A 27,576-nucleotide genomic window follows, 5' to 3' on the forward strand; every position below is an offset into this window, starting at 1 on the left:
ATGACTCAGGTGCCTGCTGACTACCTGTCAACCACCAGCTCCTACAACTATGAACAGTCCCTTCCCTCCGTGGGTCGGACAAGCACTGTCACCAAGGTACTCCCAGCCAAAAAAATAACCTTCTTCAAGAGTGGAGATCCTCAGTTTGCGGGAGTCAAGATGGCCATCAACCAGCGAAGCTTCAAGAGCTTCAATACACTCATGGATGACCTCTCTCATCGGATCCCACTGCCATTTGGGGTACGGACCATCACCACCCCACGAGGAATACATTGCATCAGTGATCTGGACCAGCTGGAGGACGGAGGATGGTATCTTTGCTCCGACAAGAAATACGTGAAGCCTATTAGCATTACTTCTGGGGGACACAGGCCAGGCCCTCCGCGAAATGGTCGTCCCTCCAGTACTTTGAGAAGAGCAGCTCAGGAGAGCAAGCTTGAAGATTATTCCACACCTTTCACTCAGCATGGCCCCAGAATACCCAAGAAAATCACTCTAGTTAAGAATGGAGAAAGTGGGTTTCGACGGTCAATTATCTTGAACCGCAGAAATGCCAGGAGTTTCAAAACACTCCTGGATGAGATTTCAGAGATCCTGCAGTTCCCAGTGAAGAAGCTCTACACTGTTGATGGGAAGAAGGCAAGTATTACCTCTGATATCTGGTGCTGGTCAGTTATTGTAACAGATGTTATCAGCGTTTGCATTCCCTGTGATGCAAATCCTTTAGCTCATGGGGCCAATAGTTACCCACATTACCTTAATCCTTTGGGCTTGTGTAGTCAGTGTCACATCAGTTAGTTCCCCATTAATTACATGAAAAGATGATGTAGAAGAATCTTGTTCAGTCATTCAAGAACTTCATACATCAGATGTTGATTTGGGTCAATGGAAGGCAACTCCTGACAGAAGTTCAGAAGCTCAATGTTTTGCGGCTGGGCATAAAACCCTAAATAAACTTCTAGTAATGGAGCTTCCCATCTTCTCCTGGGAGGCATGTCCCAACAGAGGCTTAACTTTTCTATATCTAGCAACTGGGAATTCAACAGAATAATATGGCCCTTAGGTAGCATCCTGTGGTTGCATAGTTCCTAACAGAACAGGCTCCTGCTCATGATGTGGGATCCTCAGCATTATGGTAATGTAACTAATAAATGCATAAGTAATTAGGGTACAAGTGGGATCAGGAGATGCATTTGTATTGACAATTTGGTGAATGTGCCAGTTGGGTTGGACTCTTAAATTTGGGGCATGACAGCTCCTTTGTTCTTCTGTTCCCAAAGGAATTTCCTGACAAACCTGAGATTCTCCTGATTTCTTCTCCATCTCTTTGTAACATAGACCAACCTGTACTTCCATTTCTCCGGAAGAGGTCTCACACGTCAACCTGACTTGTCCCTGGCAATGCAGCTGAGTGGAGCAGTTACCCTGCTCCTTGCCACTTTTTCCACCTTTACAGTGCTGTGCCAGCTCCTCAGTGGTAACGTTGCAACTATTTGTGGTGTCACTTTCTGAATCAGATGACTGAAATGACTTCGGTTCAAATGACCCACTATCCAGGAAGGGAAAAAAAGGGAGGAATATTTTTAACCCAAATCATTTTGACCTGGCACAGGGACAGGAATGTGCAGCTATGAAGGAGAGAGGGAGGGGATAATGATGCCTTAGCCATCTTTCCCGATGGAGGCAACATGTCATATCATAGTGCTTTCTGCTATGCCCACCACTCTGGAAAGAGCTTCCTGTTCTCAGCTGGAGGATCCAAGGAAAATGTCCTTCCTGAACATCCTACTGCTACAGCTTTCCCAGTCCTACTGATCTAGAGGCTGAAAGAATCTCAGCCCGAGTGCAGGCAGGGATGAGGTGAAACGTCAGGGCAAGGACAGTGCCACTCCACGTATGCCAGCCAAGTGAAACTGCAATCTTGCTGAGAAACTGAGAGTCCTGTAGAAACTAAGGATTTATGAAAAGGGACCCAAGAGCAAGAGAAGAAACTTAACTATGGACAATCCAAGCATGGCCTAGGATAAGCAAAACAGATAATTCACCTCCTCAAACTGAACGTCTAAGAGTCAGTTGTCTAAGTCCAAGATGAGCAAGCTGGCCACCTGACTGTGGGATTAATCTTTTCTAAGTGTGTCCAGAGTCTGTGTTTCTCCTAATGGGAGAGCAGAAAAAAATGACTCACTTGTAGGCAACTGCATGGTAGGCAAGACGAATCTCGTGCTCTAGGCTATTTCGGCAGTCAATGGAAAGAAACAGGCACTTCAGACAGCTGCTTTCCAAGCAACTGTCTAAATGACTGTGGGTACCTGGAGCTGGATTCATTTCAGATTCAGATACCTGTATGTCAGTGTCTAAATGTTTCTGTAAGTAAGTGAGGTAAGTGGCTAAGCTCCCATAGAGCTATTGAGACCAAGCTGACAGTCCATTGAACTTGGAGCTGGCGAAAGACAGGTGTCTAGAGGCCTTCAGAATCAATTAGGTTATTTTTTTCTAGCTTCCATCAATTTATTTGCAAGGTGAAGTGTGTTGTGTACCACAGCTACAACTATACTACTAAATTAAGAAGGATCTTACCCTTCTCTTTTCCATTCTGCTAAATTCTTAATGTCTTCCCTGGTTTGGTCTTGACCCAGAGTAACAGTCTCCCAACAGTTTAGATTTAGGACCTGGAACCATTCAGCATGGGTGGTTCGGACATGGCCAGCCTGTGTTTAAGCAGCCAGGCTGCCTCAGTTGACCTCCATTCTGGAGAACAGGGTCTGGCACCACTTGCTTTACTACTACAAATGTAGCCATCTCGAATTAAGAAAATAACCAAACAACAAACCCAACCCTGCTGCCAAGAAGTGTTATAATCTACGGATAAGTATTTTATTTTGTCACTGATTTCTCCAGTTTTCAAGGTGTGGACTCCTGTTCAGTCCACATGGAGATAATAGTCTTCTGTAGTGGTAGTAACTTCCTCTTCACTTCTTCCATTTTTGAGAATTTTCACTCATTTCTCTAAAGAAAAGTTTTGCCTTCTACTTCTTAGTGCAATCTAAATGTTCTCCTTGTGATTCTTAATTGAGTTTCCTAAAATTTTCCTTCTAGTCATTATAAACACTGACATTTTTAGCTGGGGCATATACTAAATACACACTCTGTAAACACAATATCTTCACTATTATTCAACCTCCATCTTTCTTTCCATCTAAAGACATGCAATTATAGTTTACATTTTCAACTCCACAGTGGTGTTCATCCTGTCTAAAGGTCTCTGTTCTGCCAGAGTCAGACCTCACCCCAATGTGCCAAGATGTGGCAAGACATGGCCAGAATGACATGGGTACTAACTGACCAGAAGTGGTCACTGTGGAGCATTTGAAGTTGATGGTGCCTACCAAGTTTTACATGCTAACATCTTTGCTGACAGTTTAAGTGAAAAGCTATGCAGATCTCTTCAGGAGACAACGTGTCAATAGCTTTGTGGCTTGTTTTGCACCCCCTCTTCCACTTCAGGCTTTGTTTCTGGAAATGGTTCAACCCAAGTGGCACAAGAACATCACTTGAAAAAGGCAATGATGACCTTTGTTGCAGCTAGATTCTCTGGCATGCCACAGAGTTTAAGACTATCCTCTGTGTAGTGGTAATAATACTTCCCACAATAAATCCCAGGGATCCCATAGAGACCTTCCCCCCCATCCTGCTTTTTCTTCCATGTTTTCCATCTGCAGAAATGTGAGTGTGGATCAAACACCATCACTTAATCTCTCCATGCTCCCTTGGGATTCTTTTTTTGGATGTGAAAATTTTCCTTACTGTCTTCTCAATAGGCAGTTCATCTTCTGTACCTTATTAATTTAATTTGCATTCCTTTTATTCTTGTGTAGAATATCACAGTGATAGGTGACTATGGGTCCAACCTGATCAGTGTTATCAGCTTACACATAGCTAGGAAACGTGATTATTAATATCTTTTCTGGAGAATCTTTCAAAGCGATTTTCTGGCCATTCTTAATTTCAATCTTTTACCTCTTGTGTTCATTACCGCTCATTCAATGGTCCTTCCTGTTAGGACTTCCAGGAGCTGTTACTCTAGTCCCAAGTGCAAAGTATTTAAACCACAAAAAAAGTCATTCTGTCTTGGATTTTCCAATCTTTTCCTTTCATAAGGATTTTCTAAACCATTTCTGCTCTCTGTCTAAGTTTTCTTGTCATACCTCATCTTCAAGACCTCTGTTCCCTATACACAATTGTTGGTGTCCCAGAGTTTTCACCAGATACTAACAGTTTCTTTGAGGAATGAAAATGGTGAATTTGTCACACAATTTGGAGGATTTCCTGAAATAACCTCCTTCAACTGGTGCTGAAGATTAATTTTGACTGTACATCTTGCCTTTTTACTTACTTTTGTATTTTCTGTCACAGTCAATGAAAACAAGCCTCCATTCTTCCATGACTATTCAAAGGTGTCTGGGTGCTTCATATTTCTTGTGTAGTTCCTTGTTTCTCATATTATTCTCTTTGAATAATAATTAAAATTCTGTTTTAACAATTTTGTAAACTTTTTATCACATGCCTATGTAAATTTTTTGCAAGACTTATTACAGAGGCCATTATTTCTGGGAAAGAGGGCTAGGATTGAGGGGAACAGTAACTTTTGATGTTAATTCCCATGATTTGACAGATTAGCTGAATAACAGAGAGATTCATTCCTAAACAATGCATCTGGACGACTGCTCGATTGACTTTGTATTTGTCTGGCTTAGAATAACATAATTCACAGCATTTAATAGCAGGTTCACAATGTCTCTTTTGTTTTTCATTTTTTTCTTGATCTCTTGAAAACTGAACACAGAAAAGGAAAAATCTCCTCTCCTACAGGTGAATCGATCTCTTCCATTGATGAAAGTGCTATTCATAGAGCTAAGAGTGTTGTCTCTTCAGCCTCCTTTTGTTTTCTTCTACTAATATAACTCCAGATCTAAACTCGAATCTTAAGATAAGTTAAATCACCTCTGCAACATAATGTATGGTTGGCATATGTTGTCCCAGTGGCTCTGTTTTAATATCTTTACCATTTTGTTGAGGAAATCCAGAACACCTCAAAATTAGAAGTCTTTGGTTTCCTATTATACTTTTACATGAGTATAAACTTAGACATGCGTGGAACAGGCTTGTTGTGTTCTGTTCCTTTCATGTAGTATTGATTTGAAAAAGCAGAGAAAAGTGTTTTCTTCCTTTTGTAGTCTGCCTGGTCCACAAATGTTTCCAGTAAGCCTCTAAGTTTAATTCAGTCGTAACTCACAGGGAAATAAACTCTTTGGACTGCAAATCTCACTGGTTATGCATGTCAGTACGTTTCTTCTCCAGACAAAACTTGTATAATTTATTTTTATAGCCTCGTTTTGTCTCCTTTTTTCTTTATTCAAATTGGCTTTAATGTAAGGTTTTACCTGAAAAGGAAGAAATGCTAGTAATTTCATGAAGCCAACAAAGTGAACATTTTACCTCTTTTTCATGGAACAAAGTCAGAAGGTGACCGTGGGCAGCTGTGCAGAGTCCTAATCCAGATGAAGTTCATTGTAAGGCCAAAGGTGGTATTGTAGCATCAAGATCTACCGGAGGCCAGCAGAGCTCTTGCTTTTGTGATCGCACTTATTTTGCTATTATTTTGTCTTTTCTTGCTCCTATTTGTCTGCTTATTTACTTCTCACATATTTTCAAAACTGTACTTTATGAATTTCCTAGGAAAGGTCAGTCTATTTGCTGTTTTGTTTCTTCTGTGGCCTGGATTACGGGGTCTTCATTGCTCTTGGGCCAGAGAGCCTTTCAGTGCTATGAATTCAGAATTAGCCTATAATTAATAATTATGCAAAACTCAGGTCAGTAGAAACAGAGAGTGAAATATCCTGATTCCAATGTTAGTATAAATCCAGAGTGGTTCTATTGGCATTTATACATTTGAATTTTCATCCTAACTCCCGAAGCCTAGAATGAGGTAAAACCAGTATTTTTACTCTCAAGCATCAAGCAGGCTGCCTACTAGGAAGGGAGAGCTAGTCCCACAGAAACGAACAGGTGTTTAAGCATTGGAGTATTAATTTCAGCAGGGCCAACAGCCCCTCTTCCCCAATTAACCATGATTTTTGTTGTCAATTTCTAAATTGAGATAGTAATTTGATAACTATGGGACTGGAGATAAATTTAATTTGATTTTAGCTTAGAAAAATCAGTTAAATTTTCAGTAAGTGTAAATCATATAGTTCTTTTCAGATTAAGCCGTTAGTTACTGTTTTCCAGGTGTTTAACTGGAAATAGTGCCCAAATAGAGAAATCTGTTATTTAGGTTAATACTGACTAACACTGACATTTTCACTGACAGTGAAACTTTGTGCAAGTTTGTTCACTAAAAGATGGACAGACCTGGACCTAATTAATCTAAATCTGATCAACTTATTAAGCATTGAGGATGGGGAGTCATTTTGCCTGTTGGCCTCTCTTTATTGACTCTAGAATAAGATCAGAAGACCAGATCAGACTAGTCACCTAAAATTATCTAAGACTCAAGTTTTATACTGTTGTTTTAAAGCACTGCAGTTGCTTAAATATTAGCAAACACAAGACATGGGACTGTGCATCTGAACATTACTTGGTTGATGAGACGTTTGAAAATTGCAGCTTTCCTAATTTTTACTGGGGACATCGGTTCTACATTGAAAAAGATCCAGGTATGCTACTAAGAGCAGATATCTTAATAGAAAAAGGTAAAGTAAAATTTGTAGGTTGTCTTCTCCATCAGACAGACTTTCGTCTCTGTTCTGGGAAGTTTTTATACAACCTAGTGGATTTTCTTCCTCCATGGTCTGAAGCACAGGAGAATGCACCTATGTGTAGATCCTCACCGCCTACCTCTGGAGAGGGAAGAATGCCTCTAGGGGCAAAGAGGCAGACAGAGATCATAGAAAGGCCAGAAATCCTCACAGACAATTAAACTATAAGAAATGACGTGTAGGCTTACGTGACAGCAAGTGCACAGAGGATTTCCCTTACAAATGGCAATTATCCAGAGTCCACCAGCTGAACAGTCATTAAGGCTTCTTTAAGTCACAGGAACCCAGCGACATGACAACTGTCTCTAGTCACAGATGTCCTGATTTCTGCACTTACTGTTAAATCACGAGGCCTTCCTTTTACTGGCTGTCTTAAATTGAAACAAAACCAAAACAAATTCTTCCTTAAAATCCAGTACTCCTTCATGTATGGCATTTGAAACCACAGTGTGTTATGGCAAATAGTTTACATAGTTTATGGCTACTGGTGGCAATTACCATGAGCTTCTCAAATGGGATTTATCAACCATCAGAAGAGTTTTCCAAGGGATGTGGCTAGTTTTATGTTTGTTGGAGTCGAGCCAAGACTCAGATGTTTTTTTGCTTAGGCTCACTCAAGGCTGACCGTAAGTTGTTATATTTAATGAGTGAATCTGATCCAGTTTGTTATGTAGAAAGGCCGAGTAGATGACCAGAAAGACTCTCTTTTGCCTTAGAGTCTACAAGTGAGAATGTTGCAGAATGAGCAATGCATGCAACCAAATTTCCTTGAGGGATCAGAGAATTACTGTGCGAGTTAATCAGGGGAGCAATCATGAGTTAAGGAATGCTTCCTCAGGCACCACTAACTGGAGATTGTAAAGGATTAGTTATTAGAAACTCCTTGGGGTAAGGACCCTCATTTTTCTTCTGTGTTTGTGTAGAGTTTGGAACGAGACACACTAAATGCTGTGGCAAGACCAACCGTTCTGGGTCAAATCAAGCCATCTTTGGTAGTGACCAGCTGTAGGAGTCTTGGAGAAAGACAGAAGGGCACATATGAAGTGATTCTTAAACTTCCCAGTCTCCAGAAACCTGTAGGCTAAGATACTCCTCAGACAGAAGTAGCACCACGGGCTACAGCTATTCTAGTAGACAGAACAGTATCAGGGCACATTCTCTGACCCTGACACCAAATGGCACCATCTATACATACTCATGCTATGTAGCTTCCAAAATAGGGTCTAATTCCCACAGCCTCTAAAACTGGGTGGTCCCTGGCGTATGTTAACTCCTAGATCTGCCCAGGAATTACTTGGGAGAGTGCCAGTTGATCCAGGCTTTATATGCACTTAAAGACCGTTCTAACAATTTAACTGTACAGGCAACTGTTCCAGTGCCCTGGATCCAGAACTGGTTAATTGAGTAGTAAAGACAGAACTTTTATTTTTAGTTGTTATTAGTAAAGGTATTGGCCTAACTATTATTACTAAATTGTTCTTGATAATAATGACTACATTTACAGCGACCCTAGGGCGCAAGGCCAGGAAACAGGCTTGTCTGACATATTTCCTGACTCAGATTTACACATCCATATAGCCATTTCTAGGACATCTGTAGACTGCCCGCAGGTATCCTCTAGGCCATTCATGTTTGGGCTGTCTACCAAGCTCATCTGTCTTAATGACAGGTGTCATCAGGACCCTGATGGAATTGTAAGAGGGAAATGGGATACATGGAGGCAAATAAGCTGGTTTAAAATGTGGTGTATATATAAACAATAAGAGAAGAAAGGTGATAATTTCCCTCCATGGGATAGTTAACTTTCTGGTTCCATGTTGAGATATTCACTGTGACATTTGCTTTCATTCTGTGTTCAGGTATGAATAATTGCAACCAATTTCAGCCCCTCATCTGGTGCAAACCGTTGTTATCAAGTGAACTGTACCACTTTCCACCCACCATGTGTATGACTCATAGTCTAAAAACAAACCACAGGTTTCAGGTTCAATATTCTCTGATTCCATGCCAAAACCATAATGACTTCAATGAGATTTACACAAGCGATCTGTAAACTTCAGCAAAACTTTCCATGAACCTGATCCATAAGAAGACTCATATCCAGGTGTGTTTTATGAACCTCTGAGATGCCCTGAAATCATCTGGCCCAGTGCCTTACAAGATGTAGTTAAATGGACCCCGTGTGCTAGCCACTTTCTTATCTAACATATACCAAATCTAATACTTTCTTATCTAACCTATACCAAATGCAAATGATTCCCTTCGCCTGAGGAGATTTTGTTCTTTCAATAGTAATGTAGCAAAGTGTAATTACTTTCTAATTCTTTTGAATTTAATCCAGGGCAAAGATATTTCCTATCATATTGTTCAGCATATGCAATAATATTTGTGAACGTGATGCTTCTATTTATTCATTTACCTAGAGTACAAAGAATAGCAGAATTCCACCCTCTCCTGGAAAAACTGTGAACTTTCTTTAAGTACTTTTAGCAGAAATCGTTGTTTCAGCAAAGAATTTTTGCAGGAAAGGCCATTTTTTTCATAGGGAAATCTGGTTTTCCAAAATGCAGATTTTGGAGTTTTTACCAATAACGGGAGAGGACAAGAGAGGATGTTTTGCATTTTCATCAATTTGCTTCCTCCTTTTGGGCCCTGAACAGAAAATTCAAAGGATTCTGCTACAACTCTTAGCAGGGTCTGATTCTCTTTCAACTCACATCTTTTCTGAAATAAATTCAGTTAACAACAGGGGAGCTACTTCTACTGTGTAGAAGTAAACAGCTTTCCAGCTTTCACATTTGTACTGCAGATTTTTCAAACTGAGAGTGAAACCCTGGACTCAATAACAAGAAAACTACTCAATTAAACCAGGGTTTTCAGCTAAACATTTCTCTCTATGCCTTGAGCTTCTGGAGTTCGTAGAGTGTATCCATAGTGCTCAACAAAGCACAATGCACAAATGTTTATGCTAAGAGACACTTGGGATCATAAGACTGTGGACCAAAGCCATATGGATCTATAAGCTTGTTCTAGAAGCAGTAGGGTTTATATACTCAATCCCAGCTCCTACAGCTAGTTGGAGCACATCTATGTTGTGTTTCCCTCCTTCTCCCTATAGCGTCCAGCTGGAGTAGCTTTTCATCCATGACGTAGATATTCTCCATATAAAAAGAATAAGTTTTGAGAACTTCTGGTCACAGGGAAAAGCTTGAGCTCGTGAACCATATCCTTCCCACTGACTCAGTCACCACAAAGCTAGTCACAAGAACAAAATGCTTAGCATTTTTCAAGACTTGTTAATTTGTAAGCTAATCCTGCCCTTGGAGAGAATAGGAGCAGGCACTTGGGGTGGCATGGATGTTAGTCTGACCATGATTTTCAAATGCTGATGTTGGATGGATCAGATTTAATGAACCCAATACCAAAGGAGCAGGTGGTGGACTCTGATTTCATCGAGGAACTGCAGCATGTCACAAGGTGGAAAGTATCTGCAGCAAAAACTTTCTAAGAAGTGCCTTTCTATGTTGAAATTTGCACCCTTAACAGCAATTTTCTGTTCCTCTGGCTGATTTGCGACTAGAACAGTCTCAAACCTCATTTCAAGCTGACAGGGCGGGTGGGCAGGGAAAATGCCATCAAAAGCTTGCATATGAAGTCAGTGTGATGCGGGTACCTCCCCAACTCAATCCAGCACTCAGTGAAAGTCCTCAGGAAACCTCCCATAGTCTTCATCAGGAACCAGATCATCCTCCACAGAGGCAGTAACCGTGGCACCTCTCATATGATCCTAGCAGCCTGTTTTCCAAACTGAACAAAGCTGTAAATCAGTTTTCTTCCCCTTTTTGTCCTCTTCACCTGTTGATTGTAGTATTTCTCCTGGACTGCTGAAAGACATGTTCATCCAGACTATTTCCACGGCCAAACTCAGAACATTTTCTTTATGCATGGGCAAAGTGTCACACACAGGGAAAAGGCATCTGTGAGTACTCCAGGAAAAGCTGCCAGCAGTGCAATAGCTAAACATGATCTTTGCCTGTGGTTGACTGAGAAAGCAGTGCAGTGCATTATTCCTCTATCTTTCACATATTTTACTTGGCTTTTTGAGTGCTTCATGGCCTGATTTCCAGATCACAACTCCCAAAGCTATAATTTTTCATGCAGCTTTACACAGTGGTCAAAAAAGAAAACTAGACAGCTCATGTCTGAAAAGTTCTAGAAGATGCTGATGTTTTTAGAAGTGTTGGTATTGCAAACAATCTTATATTCCTGCATTTCAACATCTGGAGCAATGGACTGGCCCATATTCCCTTGATATAAGCATCAAATAAAGGTAGTAGTGTGTAATTTATGTTTAGCAGATTCCTTGCTATTGCAGGAGCCTAGGACACTGACATCTGTCCTGCTTCCTGCATGTGGATTTTGGGAGCTGATATTTGATTTGGTGTGGGAGACAGAAGGGATGCTGCGTACTCTCTTCTGGACTAATCATTTGGCTGCTACAGTTTGCAGAGGATTAGATCCATTTCTAGCTTTTGTTCTGCGTTCCTTCTGATATGATGGGGAGAGCCTTCTGGCTGCTCATCAAATACACACCCATGCCGTGTCCACGAGCCTCTCCACAGATGGGAAAAGGGATGTTCCACTGTGGTAGGGTGTGGGGGATGTTGCCCATGCTGATGTTAGGGAAAGTGAGGTCAAGTAATGCACTTTCCTATACCTTCCTCCTTCTTTTCTTCCGCTAATTTGCTAATATGTATGTGGGCATGGAGTGGCAACACCCCATGATTCACCTTCTGACCAACAGATTAGCATAGCTTTAAAAAACCACTCCCCAAAAGAGCCACACTCTAATTCCTCTAGTGCAAAGTCAGGGGGAGGGAAGGGCAAGTATGTTCTCAGCTTAAAGTGAGATACCCCAGTTCAGAGCCTGGATCCCCCTGGATTGAATGGAGTACAACTACAAAACCCAAGGGCTCTTCGCACTCCAAAGAGTTGTAAATCTGAATGAAAGACAAAAGGGAACAGATGAAAGAGCAGAAGGAAACGAGGCAATGAGTCAGCATAACAGGCAATGAACTCAGCCCGTTAGCCTTTTCTTCAACATGTCTGTTACAAGCTTTTCCTGTTTCTCCCTTGCATCTCTACACTGCTTTGGAGGGTGGATTAGCTTACGGATTTGTCATCTCAACCGTGTCGTGCATTATTTCCCCATTCTGTCTTTTTCTCTCTAACTCTAGAATGTCTTTGGTTGGCTGGTAGCCAGTAGAGGAAAAACAAAAGGTAACTCCTGCATTTTACCTTCATCAGAAACTGGTATCTATATTCAGCTTCTGAGGTGAGTGAGGTTTACAAAGGTTCTTTCTTCTCTGGAAAGAGCCAGAGGATAGCATGTTCTCCACAACAAGCAACAGATTCCTCATTTTAGAGGTGTTATGTTTGTCTTTCTTCTGTTTAGGTATTGATGACTTTTTATTATTAATTGTGTTGCAGTAGCACCTAGAGGTCCTTGCTGAGATCACAGCCCCTTTGTGGTAGGTATTGTATGGTAACGTTCATGGAGACAAACCATTCTCCAATGGATAGCAGCCAAACTGGAAAAAAAAGAGACATAGTTCAGAAGGAAGGATGTCCTTTCATTTCCACCTCGCACATGGCGGCCTCCCCAGTGGGGCTCAGAGTAACGTCTATGAAACTTTTTTATTGGAAAGAACATCTAGCTTTTTCGAACCAATCCATACGTGACATATCCCACTCTGACAGGGAGCTCCTGTGGTATGAGATAATGAAGTATGCAAGTAAACAGAAGCTTTATTGTTTTGAAAAATCATAATTTTATTGTCAGAAGTACAAAGACTTGAATGAAACCTAAAGACATAGCTGACATTTCCTTGGAAGAGTCTGTGCATATAGGTTTAACGCACAGCAAATTGCAATTTTTTTCACATGGTAGCATCTGGTCTTTAAGACACCACAATCGTTTGTGGGCCAGAAGTTGACTGATACAAACAAGAATACTTCAACAGAGGCAAGTATTGGCAACAAATTTTCTGCTCTCCGGTTCAGAACTTCACTCGCAGCCTCCATAATCCTCTTGCTTCCTGATCCAGAGTCTGTAGAGGTCAGCAAGTGTCTCTCCATTGGTTCAAGTGGCATTTGGATCAGGTTTTACAGTAAGATTGAGAAACTTCATTTCATTTTCAGGGATTACGCAAAAACACTTTAACGGGAGTCTATTTCAGCCCACCGAGTGCAAGCTGCTAGAGATTGTTCCCTGTGAATTTTGCTTAGTGGATTTTTGTCTCTGAACATCAAGTGCCTTAACTGTGAGCAACCCTTCTCGTGAGCTCATATGATAGGGTGATTACATTGAGGGAACTCAAAAGAGGGCTTGAATGGGGCCTGAGCTATCCAAAGGAACTCCTTCCTAACCCATCAAAGACTTTTATCATAAGTCATTAATTTTCTTCCATTTTGTTCCTGACTGTTCACTTATGATGGATTAAAATATTCTTGAAGTTACCATGTTTTGGGATTTGGCTTGCAAATGAAGACACTTGATTTTCTAACTGTCTCTACACGAATATTCTAGATGTTTCCTGCTTAGCTTTCATGCAGTAGTCTGGTGAGGCACAGGTCTCGTATTTATCTTGTATCCTGTCTGCCATCCTTAGGCAGATATTAGATACCCTAGAACATCTTAAATTGTTTCCCAGAAATATTGATTGTTCTCCACCAATGTGCAAGAAGCCTAGATTGGAAAAGATGACTTACAGTCAAGTGTGATGAGCTAACGGAGAAACAACAGGTCAAGGCATTCCCTTCTCCATCACAACTCCTTCAGATGATCACCAGATTTTAAGTATTCACAATCAGTTGCCTCTGTTTTTTATGGCTAAATTGGGCCGTGATGTAATACTGTTTTCTTGTAACATGGTACCCTAGTATGGGTGCTCAAGAATCTTGCTGTGGCAGCCTGAGGGAAGTGGGGAATCTGTTTGCCAGAAGGATTTCCTTACAGGCTACTGCTCAGGAGAGATAAATGGCATCTCTGAGCAGACAAAAAAACCTTTAATGTTGGAAAAAATCTGTGCTGACCAACCAGTATCCACCATTTTATTTCACTGGGACACCTTCTGATCTCTCCACCTTAAAAGAAAGCACCAAATATCAAAGGTTTTATTGCTGCTTTAAAATGAAGCACATCCTACCTTAATGGCATTTATTTTTCTCAATGGATTGTAACAGCTAAGGCAGATAAGAATGTTTACCTTCTACTCTTTCTGTTCTGCCACACTTATCCTCAGTCTGATGTCTATATGAAAATAACAACCACCTCTCCTACAATAAATCACAGAATCACATTATCGCTGAGGTTGGAAGAGACCCCTGGAGATCATCTCATCCAACCCCCCTTTTCAAAGCACAGTCAACCAGAGCAGACTGTTCAGGTGTGCAGCTAGGTTCATGTTGTTCAAGTGTCCAACTGGGTTTTGGATATCCCCAAGGATGGAGACTCCACGACATATCTGAGCAACCTCTTCCAGTGTCTGGCCACCCTCACAGTGAAAAAAAATTGTTTTCTTATATTTAAATGGAATTTCCTGTATAAATAAATTAAAAAATATTCCAATACAGTAAAGGTGAGCGACAGCCTCTAAAGTCCTGGGTTTTCACTGACTGCAAGAAATTGAAAGGACTCTTTAAAATAATTTAATATTTACTGCAGTGATAGTCTCTATGCTTCTGGACAGACCTATAAGGTTTGTCCCGGCATGTTCTGTTACTGATTTTACTTATATTTGGATTATGCCACGTTTGATATTATACAGCTGAAGTTAATTATGACTATATTCCTAAAACAGCAATTAACAGGAGCGACTCCTTGAAATAACATGGCCTTCAAGAAGGAGCACAGGCCTGGGAGCCTGAAGACTGATATTCAATATTCAGCTCAGATGCTGCTTCCTGATAACTATTGAGTGGTCATGTTGGCTGGAGTTAATCTGCCTTGGGTTAGATGTCTACACCTCTCCTAATCATTCCAAGGTGCTCTGATACAAAAGGAGAAAGAGGTATCTCCAGAGCATGACGAGACAAGGTTTAGTGGGTTTAGCGTGCATGGGGGCATTGGATATACGGTTGGACTTGATCTTTGAGGTCTCTTCCAACCATAATGATTCTATGATTCTATGATTTGTCTCTCAGTAGAAGAGTTGTTCAACGCAGGGTACAGGAATTGCCCATCCTACATGGACTATACAGCCTTGGTTGACTAGCTCAGTCCTACACACCTAACCTTTAAATGTCTAAAATTTGAGGCAAAATCTAGCTATTATCTTCCTGGCCTTTGTTTTCAACATTTACAGAAGGTTGCCTGTTCCTTGTTTTTCATGACTTATCTGAGATGATGAAAATATATTCCTTTATAGAAGTTGCTTATGAAACATTATGTATAAAAGCCTAGGTCCCAGAACAAGCCACCTTAGAGTAGCAGAACTCCTGAGAGTTAGACTAGAATTGTGCTTGGGGAGGCACGTCTCAGCCTTGAAAAACATCCCATACGCTGGAATTCACACTCTGCTCTCTGCAAGACCATTCCCACCTCTTACCCATCCTGAACAGCAATTCAACATCAGATTATTTTCTCATAATTTAATCAGATCTACTATTTCGTCTCTTTCTCTGGGGCTCAAGTGCTTCTGAAATATGAATAGCTACTGTGTCTGCTTTTCACCATGGTGTTATTGCCAAATCTTGCAATCTTATCTCTCAAGCCACTTTACCAATTTTCTGTTTGATGTCCTGTTTCCTCCCCCAGCATGAAAATCAATGGCAGAAAGTGCATGGAAAATACAGTTTCACAAGTCCTAATAACTCTTTTTCTGGTGGTTGTTATGTCCGACCAGAAGAACAGGATCACTTCTCCTGCAGCATAGCAAAAGAAAGCTCCCCTTTTTCATGTCGTTTCCTAGTTGAAAGCAGTGTGATGCAGACACCAGAAAAGCCAGGGTGAATTCTGCCACTGGTTGAAATGGGGCCAGTATTTCACTCAGCACATTCAGGAGCAGCAGTAGACACTGGCATGCCTGCAGGTTCAGGATCTGAACCCTTCACATTGGAAATATTTTTTATATATTCCTTAAAAAGAAGCAAATCTGAGACGCAACACATGGACATCATCCTGGGACAGGCTGAGCAACTTGCAAGTTGCTAAACACCTAAGAGGGGACATACTGTTTAGAGGTCATTTAGCCCTAGTAAAAAATGCCATATTGATTACCCTGAAGACAGATGTCCTCTGTATAGCCCCGGTAGCGACGTGTTGTTGAGAGGATGGGATTCATGCAGCAATGTGTGAAAGCTCTGTGCTGAGCAAACTGAGATGAACTATATCCAAACTCCATAGCACTGTACTGCTCTGACAGAATGGATGTCGCATTAAACCAAATCAATGTGTGAAAAATGATTTATTTAAGCCTTAGGAAACATTCTATTGTATTTACAGCTGCTGAAATGTTTTTAGCAATGAAGCATTATGGAGTGCTGGTTTCCTAAATTTAGATGAATTTCTAAAATTATTAGTTCAAAGAGATCAAGCTTGCAAGATAATAGGAAGAAAAGCTGTTAGAGGTATAAACACCACTAAAGAGCTGATGATGCCAGAAATACTACATGACAGTCTCTTTATTTTAAGTCACATAACACAAATGTATTCCGTATGAAAGGATTTGCTTAGTGCAGTATATATAAATTCAATAACGGCTGGCTCAGCTCCACTGATTCCTGAAGCTGTGTCACTGGCACCATCTATTTTCTGCACACACAACGCACCGGTGATGAGTGTGATTGAAGTATCTATATACAGACACAGTACCATGTGAGGAAATGTCCTGGGCAAAAAATAGTTTTCACTGAAAAAAATGTCCATTGCAAATAGGAATAGTTTCTAAACTTAGTGGGGTTCTAAAGTCAGATTGTTTTACATTAAGGTCAGAAGGGATTTCACATCTAGTTTTCTTTCTTCCCTCCCTCTTTTCCCTTTTCTTTTTCTCCTTTTTTATCCTCATCTTTTTTCTACTTGTATGAGGACACAGCAAAGGATATCACTAAAGGAATAAAAAACAAACACACACCCCCTCAAAAGTAAAGAAGGAAAATAAATATACAGGTGGCAGAACTTTATTCAAAATATTGTCATCTATTAAATTATCTTTTTTCTACAAACTTTTTGAGCGAGCTAGAAAGATGTTTCCTTTAAAAATGTATGGACCGAAAGTGGATTTATTGACAAATGACAAGCAGTAGACATAGATAGACTGAGATTTGCGGGTGATTTTCTGATTTCTTTCATGATGCTCATCACATAGGGTCAGGAGTTTTGTTGCTTTACACACAGTGGTGCTTAATGCAAGCTTTAGAGAGTAGACTCTCACTTACTGTGGGTTTTTACAGCACCAAACTCAATGGGTCTCCAGTTCCAAGTGTTGCTATAGTACAAACAGTAAATAAATAATAATGGGAAGACGATGGGATTTTAGTGTATTCCCACTAAAAAATTGATGCTACCTGCTCTACTGTAAGAAAAATTACAAGAAGTGTTTAACTGACTCTTGAGTGTGATTCTGTATGTCTCTCTCTTGTTCTTTCACCCTCCACACATCCACCCTCTCTTATTTGCACAAGCTCCAGCACTATTGTCTTAGTACCTCTCAAGGCCATACTGGTACTAACCAGTCTCAGAAAACCCCAGAGGCATTTCACAAACTAAGGGCTTGGGTTCTGAAGGGGGCCTCATTCTTCGTTCCTTTGCTATAGCAATATTTAGAGAATGAGGTCCTTTCTTCATGCTCTGTCATGCCAGGCATGTGTGACAACTGCAGAACTGTCATCACAGCTCCTCTGGGTTTTGTTCTCTTCCATACTCAGTTGCTAGTTGAAAGGATGATGATGAAGTGACACAGTGAGGTCAGGGTGCATCTTAGGGGCAAGACAGTGCTCAGCCCACTACCAGTGCTAGCTAACATCTTGGTAGGCCATTGCATGGTCACTTCTTGTTGGTGAGACCCCATATGCTCTAGAGATGTTCTGCTGACGGAGCAGTCTGAGGAGGAAGGAGCATTCTAGCTGGATTGTGGAGAGCCCTGACAGCACAAAGCTGCTGGATGCTGGCCACTCTAAAGCCCTCTCAGACTGCAAGAGAGCCCTCTCCTCCTTTCAGAAGCCAACAAGTGATTTACCTGGGATCTTAACTTCAGTCTTACAAATAAGGGATTGCAGAAGCAAGATGGAAGAGGGGTCCAGGCTTCGTCTAGTCAGCGTTCATCGCAAGAATGATTGCTGCTCCTTTAGATCCTAGGTAAACATTGTATTTGGGTAGAAGTGACTTTCCATCTAGCCCTGCTCCCTGTTACCAACTGCAGCTGACGTGAAGGACTTGGTGTGTAATGCAGGCACAGGTCATGAGGTGAAGATGCCTGGGTCCTTGTGGAGGAATGGAGAGTCCTTCACAGGCACTTCCCACACCGAGGGACAATATCCCGTATTGTCCAGCATTGAGGCAGTACCTGAGGTAATATATGAGACAGTATTTGCGGTAATATTAGGGGAAGCAACAGTTCTTGTTCCTTCCTGAGCAGAGGAAGGAAGAGAACTAATGGTCAATCTGGAATGCAGCATTTACCAGGTAATAATTGCTGTCCCACACAGCAATTACAAGAATTAAAGAGTATAATTCTCTGGAAAGGAAACTGAGAAGCCTCCAATTCCACCCCCTTCCTCACTACCACATTGATTATGCCTAAATCTTTCCCAGAAGACGTAAAACCTTGTAATAAATGAGATATCTTCTCCCTTAGGCAATCTCTCCCACCTCTTCCCTATCTTAGGAGATCAGATTAAAACGAGGCAGTCTCTCTCTTTCCATGGAAGAATTCTGCAACAAAGCCTGCCCAAAGGCTCTGCTAGACACTGAAGTTCTCCAGAACCATGTTTATTTTATTTTAGGCTACATCTAAAGGTTGATTGATTCTGGACCTGGAAGGTAAAACCCAGTTCTGCTCTGTTGGCTCGTGGTGATCCACTTGCTCTTCTCTTTCTAGATCGACAGCATGCAGGCTCTGCTCCACTGCCCCAGCGTGCTGGTGTGTGTCGGACGGGAGCCATTTAAACCTGTATCGATGGAGAATTTGAGGAAACACTCGGTGGAGAAGCTGCCCGGCCTGGCTCCCCGTTCCAATGGCAACAACGTCAATGAAAACAATGAAAGTAAGAAAAACTCTGGCACAAATTGCACAGTCGTCTCCAGGTCTGTGTCCCACAACGTGGAGATTACAGGCACCTATTGTACTGCCCCAAAGTCCAGATTTCATGTGGAAAATGTACTTCCCTCTCTCTGCCTCCCGGGCCTTTCCATCCTCCCCTTCTTTTTCTCTGGTTTCCTTCTAGGATTTCCTCCCTACACCCTCCAGTCTTTCTTTTCCATGCTCCCCGTGTCTGGCTGACTTCCCTTCCTCTTTCATATCTCTGTGTCTCCTTTTCCTTCCAGAACTCCCTCCTTTCCTGTGTCTGCCTCTGAGACTCCCCAAACCCTTGAGATTTCCCACGAATATCCCATCCCCTTGTCTGTCTGTCACATAATGCCTGTACTTCTGCATTTGCCTGCACCAGGACCAGAGGATGCCCTGGTTTTGTCAGCAGGAGACTCAGTTTCTCCTGCAGGTTACAGCTGCGGAGGGGCCCTTTGGGAAGAAAACATGTTTTTATGGAAAGGTTATGTTCAGGAAGGAGTTATTCAGGATAATATTTCTTAGGCACTTCATCATGAGTTATCTGAGGTCACAGGTAGTTAAACCAGCCACTCTCAGTAGCCTACGAACAGAAACTTCCCATTCCCAAAGGGCAATTAATCTCACCTATATTAGGGGTTTGGTTTAGGATGAAATGAAGTGTGCTGTGGAGGTTTACCTGTTTCTCTCCATTGTCAATATTGGGAGCCAGGAAAGATTCACTTGTGTGTTGACAACTAGTTGTAGGAACTTAAGGACAGAGGCATCTTGCACTTGCTGCCTGAGACACCAAAAATCGGAGGGAGCAGTGGGAATAAACTGAAACTTTGTCCATCAAGAGACTGAGCAAATACATCAGTTCAAATGCATAAGGATGGTTAGATAAGAGCTACTTCGTGTGTTATTGATCCTGGCTGGTCTACTCCCTGTTCAACCCTGCCTTCCTAAAATACCCTCCATTCAGCTGCATATCCATATGCCCACAGAGGCATATGGTTGTCTAGATATGCAAAAGTAAACTTTAAACAAACGTATATTAGAAACAAGATAGATGCATGTCTTGCAAGATAGAATGATAGCAATGTACTCTGCATGAAACGAAGGGTCTAGGACCTCAATAAATCTATACGGATCACTGCACTGGGCCATAGAGATGTTCTTCGGACTACAATTCTTAAAATTCCCTTACTATCACTGATTTCTTCTATAACTACTACTATTTCTCTTTATAACTATCACCAGCTTACAATTCCTTTTCCATTTGTTCTTTATGTTTTAATAAGCATTATAATTATTCATGGTGGCACATCCCTGCAGGGACTGAGTGCTGCTCTGGTCTACACGGCCACACCTGCGTTTCCTGGTATGTGAGTGGAGAAGTAGATGATGCACAATAAATATGTGACACTTGACCTCCATCTAAGGAACAGGGTTGCTTCTCCATGTTTTTTTCCCCAACTGAATAAGAAAGATGAAAACTTCCACAGTTAAATAAAACCATATTTGCAACTTGATAAAATACAGAAAATCTGAGATTAAATTGCTCTGTATATATATATATATATATTTTCTTCCTGGCATGCACTTAATACAACAAAAAAAAGTTTGTGTTTCAATTTAGATTAAAAAAATAACAAGGTTAAGGTATAGAAGATTTTAATATACATTATTCGTTCAAAACTTAACATTTATGGCCATCACTCAGTCAATGCCAAATTTTTAAATTATGTGAACTGGCAGAGGCTTAGCTTTAATGGAATAATATCAGTATTCACTAGTTTGAGGGTTTGACCTATATATTTTGTGTCATCTTTATATGAGTTAACATTTCTCTCTATCTTTCTTTTCTTTACTTATTTCAAACTCCAGTGAACTTTGGACTGAAAGCTAAAAAAAGTGTTATCCATCCACGGTCAGCATCAAGCAATAGGTCCATGAGATTTTCCTTATCATCAGAGAAGTCATATCCTAATGGTCTCGCCACCTCACCAGATAATGGCTTACATTTCTCAAACAGTTGCTCGCATCCAGAACCTGGGGACCTGGTCCATTCCTTGGTCAATGATGACATAGAAAAACGGGTACATGTGAACAAGGATGGTAGCTTGTCCGTTGAGATGAAAGTCCGCTTCCGCTTGCTAAATGATGAGACTTTGCAGTGGTCTACCCAGATCAAAAAGTCCAATCTGATGAACCAGATGCCTTGCGAAGAGTCAGGTGTAGAGGAGGACAGTGGAGTAGACCCTCTACAGAAAATGCACCCAGAAGCCAGCTCAGAGGCAGATGAGTCATTATATCCCTGTGATATTGATTCTTACATGTCAAAACTTGAGGAATCAGAATGTGATGAGGCTCATTGTCATAACTGTGGAAAGAAACACCAGGACTATGACATTTGGAAAAACCCCATGCACACATCCCAGAGGGAAGAGCCCAGTGTACGAAGCACCTGGCACACACGGTCGTCATGCTCCAGCACATCTTCCCGGAGGAGAATAGTCCACAAAAAAATGGCTTCTGTGGATAGCCTCCACACCACATCCAGTGAGGAATTCTCTGAGCACATTGTGCAAGAGTCCTCATCCTACTCAGAGACAATAGAGAACAGAGTGGCATATCGATCCATTAAAAAATGTATGTGTCGAAGTGGTTTGTCTACAGGTGCTTCCAATGGAGAAGACCAGCAAGAACACACTCGGGTAAGCACGAGCAATAGTCAGAGACCTTCATCCTTTGGTTTAACGTCACATTCAAGCTGTGAAAACAACCTGGATACTCAAGATGCCCCTGAATACCATGAGGCCAGCAAAACCAATCCACAAAATGAAGATGAAAATTGTTTTGAAGTTTCCTCTGTGAAGTGCTTGAAAGATGATGTGGAAGAGCTTGAAAGCAGCAGAGCTGGGAGTGTCATGTCAAGGTCATCTCTGCAGTCCAGACAGAGCAAGAGCAATGTATATGAAGAAACAAGTAGTGTGGGTAGGAGCATGTCCTCCTCAAGCCTTCAGAAGGTAAATCAAGAAGATAACACTAGGTGCTCCACTCCTGCCAACAGTGTGCACAGCAAGTCTAGTAACTGTACCACACCAAGAGCAAAGAGTGAGCAGGATGATCGCTCTGATGACAATGCAGTGGTCTCCTCCTTCTCCAGTGAGTCCTGCCCTAAGAAAGAGGCTGAAGAGGTTGAAGCAGAACAAGAAGAAAATGAAATCAATGAAGTCAGCTCAGTGTCAACAAAAACAAAGCCCAACCAGTCAATTAGAGATGACAGCAGCGAAAGTGAACGATGCTCTACACAAGGATCCCCTCCTTTCAGAGCTAGTGACAGGAACAGCAGAAGAAGCGACAGTGATGAGATCATTCTGTGCAATGCCTCTTGCTCTTCCAGAGGATCCAAAAAGAGCAAACACAGCCATATTCATTTGGATGCACGATCTGAAATGTCTGTGTCTTCACTTGAAAGCCCTCTGAATAAAAAGAATTCCCTACATGCAGATGATCTAAGATCATGCAGCAGGGCATCTGATTACTCCAAAAGCTCATGTGAAATCAAGAAAAAATCTATCAGAGACCCCATGTCTCATAATTCAGGATCTTTTCACTCAAACATTTCATCTACTAGTGAAGCAGAAGCAATTGCAGGTTTTACTGGGGAGAAAAGCTTGAAAAGTACCACCAATGGCTACAGTGAATCCTCAAAAGGCTCAAAGAAGAGAAGCCATAGAGAAGAAAATAGTAAGCCATCATCCCTCTGCTCAAGTGTTTCAAGCCCTAGTGGAAAAGCTGGAGAGGGTCATTCCAAGATTAATTCAGAAGCCCCTTCTTCAAGACAGGGAAGTATGAGCGAGAGTGTATGTTCAAAAGGTGATCACTCAGCTGAGGCTGGGATTAGGAATGGAAATCCTGCAAGTGTCTCTTCAAGAGTCTCTTCAAAGTCAGAAATAAAAGATAAATGCTTGTTGACACAGATATCCCAGGAAAGTGATGATAGATATTCACAATCAAACATATCTCAAGCTTCAAAATCAAGGCAGATAAGAACTAGAACTCTTCACGTGAAGATGTCAAACTCCAGCCGAGCATCATTGTCTGAGACTTTGTCAGTATGTAGTATGCATTGCCCTGCCCCACCAAAAGTGAAGCCAAACAGCAAAAAAATACGTTCAACCATGCTGAAGAATTCCTCCGTTAGCAGCATAGGTACTGAGTCAGTGCTGACCACAGAAAAAGAGCAGAAAGAAATTGTAGATTCCTCCAAAGCAACATCGTATGGGTCTAAGTCAGCTGCAACCAAAATAAATGATCAGAAGAGTAAAGAGGCTGATGATTCCTGCAACAGAAAAGTGGAGGAAGAGTTAGAAGGCACAGCCATGCAGGAGGAAGGGAGTGCTTTAATGCCATCTACTCTACCAAATACATCTCCAGAAGAAGTTGTGCGAGAATGGCTACATAAAATCCCTTCAGAAACATTGCTTATGAAATATGAAATGGAGGATAACGCAGAAGAGGAATGTATAGAGAGAACCACTGAGGTATCATACTGTACAAATGCCGAGGAAATCTCAGAGGATGAAAAAGCTGAGAAAAAGACTGTGGAGGAGACTGAAGATGAGGCAAAGGATGAAGTCAGAAAAGAGACAGCAGAAGACACTGCAATTAATGAAGAGGCTGAAGAATGCATGAATCAGGAACAAATCTCTGAGATTGTGTCCGAAGCTGCCAAAGTTGACCAGGGAGAATACAGCCAGCCAGTTACATCCAGCGAAAATAACAACAGAAGAGACCTGCCAGCCTCTGTCCAGAGTTCCGTCCAGATCATGAAGGCCTTGCTCAGTTCAAAGCATGAAACAAAATTTGACCGGTCAAACAGTTTGCCTGAAGTGTCCCCCACTATGGGGAGAAAATTGAGTAACTCTGCCAGCATTTTGATTACTTGTCTTGCCAGTCTTCAACTCCTTGATGAAGAGTCAGAAGATCCATCAGATAAATCAAAATGTTTGAATAAGCCAAGGTATATGGAGCTGCTAAATATTTTTCAAGCCCTGTTTGGTTGCACAGCTGAAAAAAGTGGTCCAAGTTCAAGTCAAGAGGCAAGTGAGCAGGCAAAGACAGCCTCCACGTTTAAAGCCCCAAAATCTGTAGATTATAACTTCACTCCCATGTCCTCCTCTGGGGTTGATGTTAGCAGTGGTTCTGGTGGCTCAGGAGAAGAGTGTACAGCTGGTGCCAGGGACTGCACTTTAATGGCACAGAAAACTGCTGAATTAAAATCAGCTGGACAAGTGGAAAGTGTAGAGACTTGCACTGAACTGACTGAGGCTGAGGAACAAAATAAAGAGGAAGAGCAATCATCTCGACCTTCGACAGCCTGTTCAAAATCAAAGGATGAGGAAAAAGCACAGTCTACTAGAGAGGACTCCTTAATTCAGGAGGCAGAACAGAATAAGGAGGATCAGTGCAGTAACTGTGAAAATGGTCAGGAGGAAGGGGGAGAAAATGAAAACAAAGAAAACAGCAAATTGACTGAAAATGGAGAGCAAGAGGAAGATGAAGGTGTGAATGGTGAACTCCCAAAAGAAAATCTTGAAGAGGAAGCTGATCAGCTAGCCACTACTGATGATACAAATGTCAATGATGCTGATTGTGGGACAGAGCTGAAAGCTGGTTTGGAAGAGCAGCTTGAAAAAGAGTCTCCAAATGACCCAGAGCCCAAAGTCGATATGGCCACCAGTGTGGCTACATCCCTTGTCCGGCAAAAGTCAGTGGATCCAGACCCAGTCTGGGTCCTGAGACTGCTCAAGAAAATTGAAAAGGAGTTCATGACTCACTATGTCAGTGCCATGAATGAGTTCAAAGTCAGGTGGAACCTGCAGAACAACCAGCAGATGGATGAAATGATACTGGAGCTGAAGGAGGAAGTGAGTAAAAGGATACAAAAAAGCATAGAGAAGGAGATGAAGAAGATCAAATCCAGAGCAGGGAAGAAGATGCCGAGACCTCCAGATGAACCACTCAAGCGTGAGTCAACACTCCAAACTGAGCAGAGGAGACGGAGATTGCAAACTATGCATAAAATGTCACTCTTCAGTGACAAGAATGGAACCCAGACTAGGCTAGAGGACACATCAGACTTATCATTTTATCTAGATGAAGATACAACATTTAGTGCAGCTTTTGAGGCCAGTATTACAAAACAAACAAGTGAGGAGGAATACTGCCCATGTGACTCTTGTGTGAGGAAAAAAATGGCTTCCAAGCCCACAAGAAACCCAGTGGTGGCCACCAATGCCCCAGTCATGAAAGCATTTGATTTACAGCAAATTCTGAGGTTGAAGAAAAATGATAATGAGGAAGCCTGTGTCTCAGAAACGGCCCAAGACATCAAAACAGTTCCCAGCAGTTCTGTGGAGGAAGCAGCCGAAAATGGTAATCCAAATGAGGAGGATGATGAGGGTGAACTCCAGCCAAGTGAAATGGAAGTGGAGGGCAATGAAGAAAAGGAGGCAGAATTAAATGAAGTAGACAGCTCAATGTTGAGTGGAGATGGAGAAGGACCTGAAATATCAGAGAGTCAAAACTGTGAGATGGAGGATGAGGTTAAAGATGAAGAAACCAAAGAAGAAGAAAAGGAAGCAGCAGAAGTGGGGAAAGAAACAAAAGAGAGAGAAGAAGAAGAGGAAGCAAAAGAGGAGGAGGAAGAGAAAGAGGAAGAAGAAATAGTGAAGGCAGAAGAAGAGGAGGAAATAAAAGAGGAGGAAGAAGAGGGAGAAGCAATAGAGACAGAAGATGAGGAAGTAAAAGAGGAGGAGGAAGAGAAAGAGGAAGAAGAAATAATAGAGGCAGAAGAAGAGGAGGAAATAAAAGAGGAGGAAGAGGAGGGAGAAACAAAAGAGAAAGAAGATGAGGAAGTAAAAGAGGAGGAGGAAGAGAAAGAGGAAGAAGAAATAATGAAGGCAGAAGAAGAGGAAGAAATAAAAGAGGAGGAGGAGGGAGAAGTAATAGAGAAAGAAGATGAGGAAGTAAAAGAGGAAGCAGCAGAGGAAGCAAAGGAGGAAGAGGAAATAAAGGAGGAGGAAGAGAAGGAGGAAGAGGAAGAGGAAATAAAAGAGGAGGAAGAGAAGGAAGAGGAGGAAGAGAAGGAAGAGGAGGAAGAGGAAATAAAAGAGGAGGAAGAAGAAACAGAAGAGGAGGAGGGAGAAACAAAAGAGGAAGAGGAGGAAGTGAATGAGAAGGAGGAAGAAGCAAAGGAGGAAGAGGAGGACATTAAGGAGGAGCAAGAAGCAAAAGAGGAGGAAGAGGAAGTGAAGGACGAAGAGGAAGAAACAGAAAAGGAGGAGGAGGAAGAAACAAAAGAGGAGGAGGAAGAAATAAAAGAAGAGGAAGAGGAAGTGAAGGAAGGGGAGGAAGAAACAAAAGAGGAGGAAGACATGAAGGAAGAGGAAGAAACAAAAGAGGAGGAGAAACTGCAAGAAGAGGAGGAAGTAACAAAGGAGAATGAAGAAGCAAAAGAAGATGAGGAAGAAACAAAACAAGAGGAGCAGGAAGTGGAAGAAGAGGAAGAAAGCCCCAAAGAGGAGGAGGAAGAAGTAAAAGACGAAAAAGAGGGAGAAAAAGAGGAGGAAGAAACAAAGGAAGAGGAGGAGGAGGAAGCAAACGGAGAAGAGGAAGAACAAGAAGAAGAAACTCAAAATGAAGAGCAGGAAGCTGAAGAGAAGTCCAAAACTGAAGATGAAGCTGACGATGAAGATAAAGAAGCAGAGGAGCAAGAGGATGAGGACATTGGGGCTGATGATGAGGAAGAGACATCCAAATGCAGAGGAGATGTTGATGCCTCTGGAACTGACATCAATCTTGAAGGAGATGCTGCAGAAGGAAGTGAAGAAGCTGAGCAGAATGAAGCTGAGGCAGTGGAAGATGCAAATCCAGAGTCAGAAGACGAGGCATGTTCAGCTCAGGGGGAAAACAACAGTGAAGGAGGTGACAAATATGATGAAAATTATGAGAAACCTACCAGTGATGACCCTGACGAGGCACATGAAAAATACAAAGGCAACAACAAGGTTTCTGAGAGCATCTCAAAGGCCAAAGGCAAAAAACTTCACAAAAGGCTAGAGTCTCTGAACAAAGTAGCTGCCTCTTCTTGTTATTCTTCTGTAGGAAACTTCTCACAGGAATCCCAGAAAGGATCTGAAGATGAAGGTGAAGAGGAATGCAAAGGTGACAACAGCCCCATGAGCAGCCATCCCAATGGAGAGGTTCAAAGTGATGAGAGCAGCAAACCCTCACAGATGTATCCTGACAGCGAGGAAGAAGAAGAGGACAACGCATCCTCATGCACTGATCCTTTGGGAGATGAGGACCAGGCAGATGCTGAAGGTGCAGATCCAAAGGATGATGAACATACTGATGAAGTTCAGGCTTCTAAAAAGAAAGAAGACTCTGATGAGATTGACCAGGATGACCTGGACTTCTAG

The 27,576-nt window shown here is 41.8% G+C and overlaps 1 protein-coding gene across 1 annotated transcript; it reads left to right on the forward strand.

Moving 5' to 3' along the window:
- RP1L1 (retinitis pigmentosa 1-like 1) lies at positions 1-27,576 on the forward strand. Its single transcript, XM_009702906.1, has 6 exons — positions 1-639; positions 18,917-19,122; positions 21,120-25,698; positions 26,260-26,334; positions 26,692-26,760; positions 26,803-27,576. Exons 1-6 carry the CDS (start codon positions 1-3, stop codon positions 27,574-27,576), a joined length of 6,342 nt encoding a protein of 2,113 aa, XP_009701208.1.

Source organism: Cariama cristata, unplaced genomic scaffold, assembly GCF_000690535.1.
Source record: "Cariama cristata isolate BGI_N322 unplaced genomic scaffold, ASM69053v1 scaffold7576, whole genome shotgun sequence".
Lineage (NCBI taxonomy): Eukaryota > Metazoa > Chordata > Aves > Cariamiformes > Cariamidae > Cariama > Cariama cristata.

Coding starts and splice junctions, on each gene's coding strand:
- RP1L1 (XM_009702906.1), top strand. CDS start 1: ATGACTCAGGTGCCTGCTGACTACCTGTCAACCACCAGCTCCTACAAC. Junction 25,699..26,259: donor ACTGTGAGATGGAGGATGAG/GTTAAAGATGAA, acceptor GAGGAAGAGGAA/ATAAAAGAGGAGGAAGAAGA. Junction 26,761..26,802: donor AGGAGGAGGAAGCAAACGGA/GAAGAGGAAGAA, acceptor AATGAAGAGCAG/GAAGCTGAAGAGAAGTCCAA.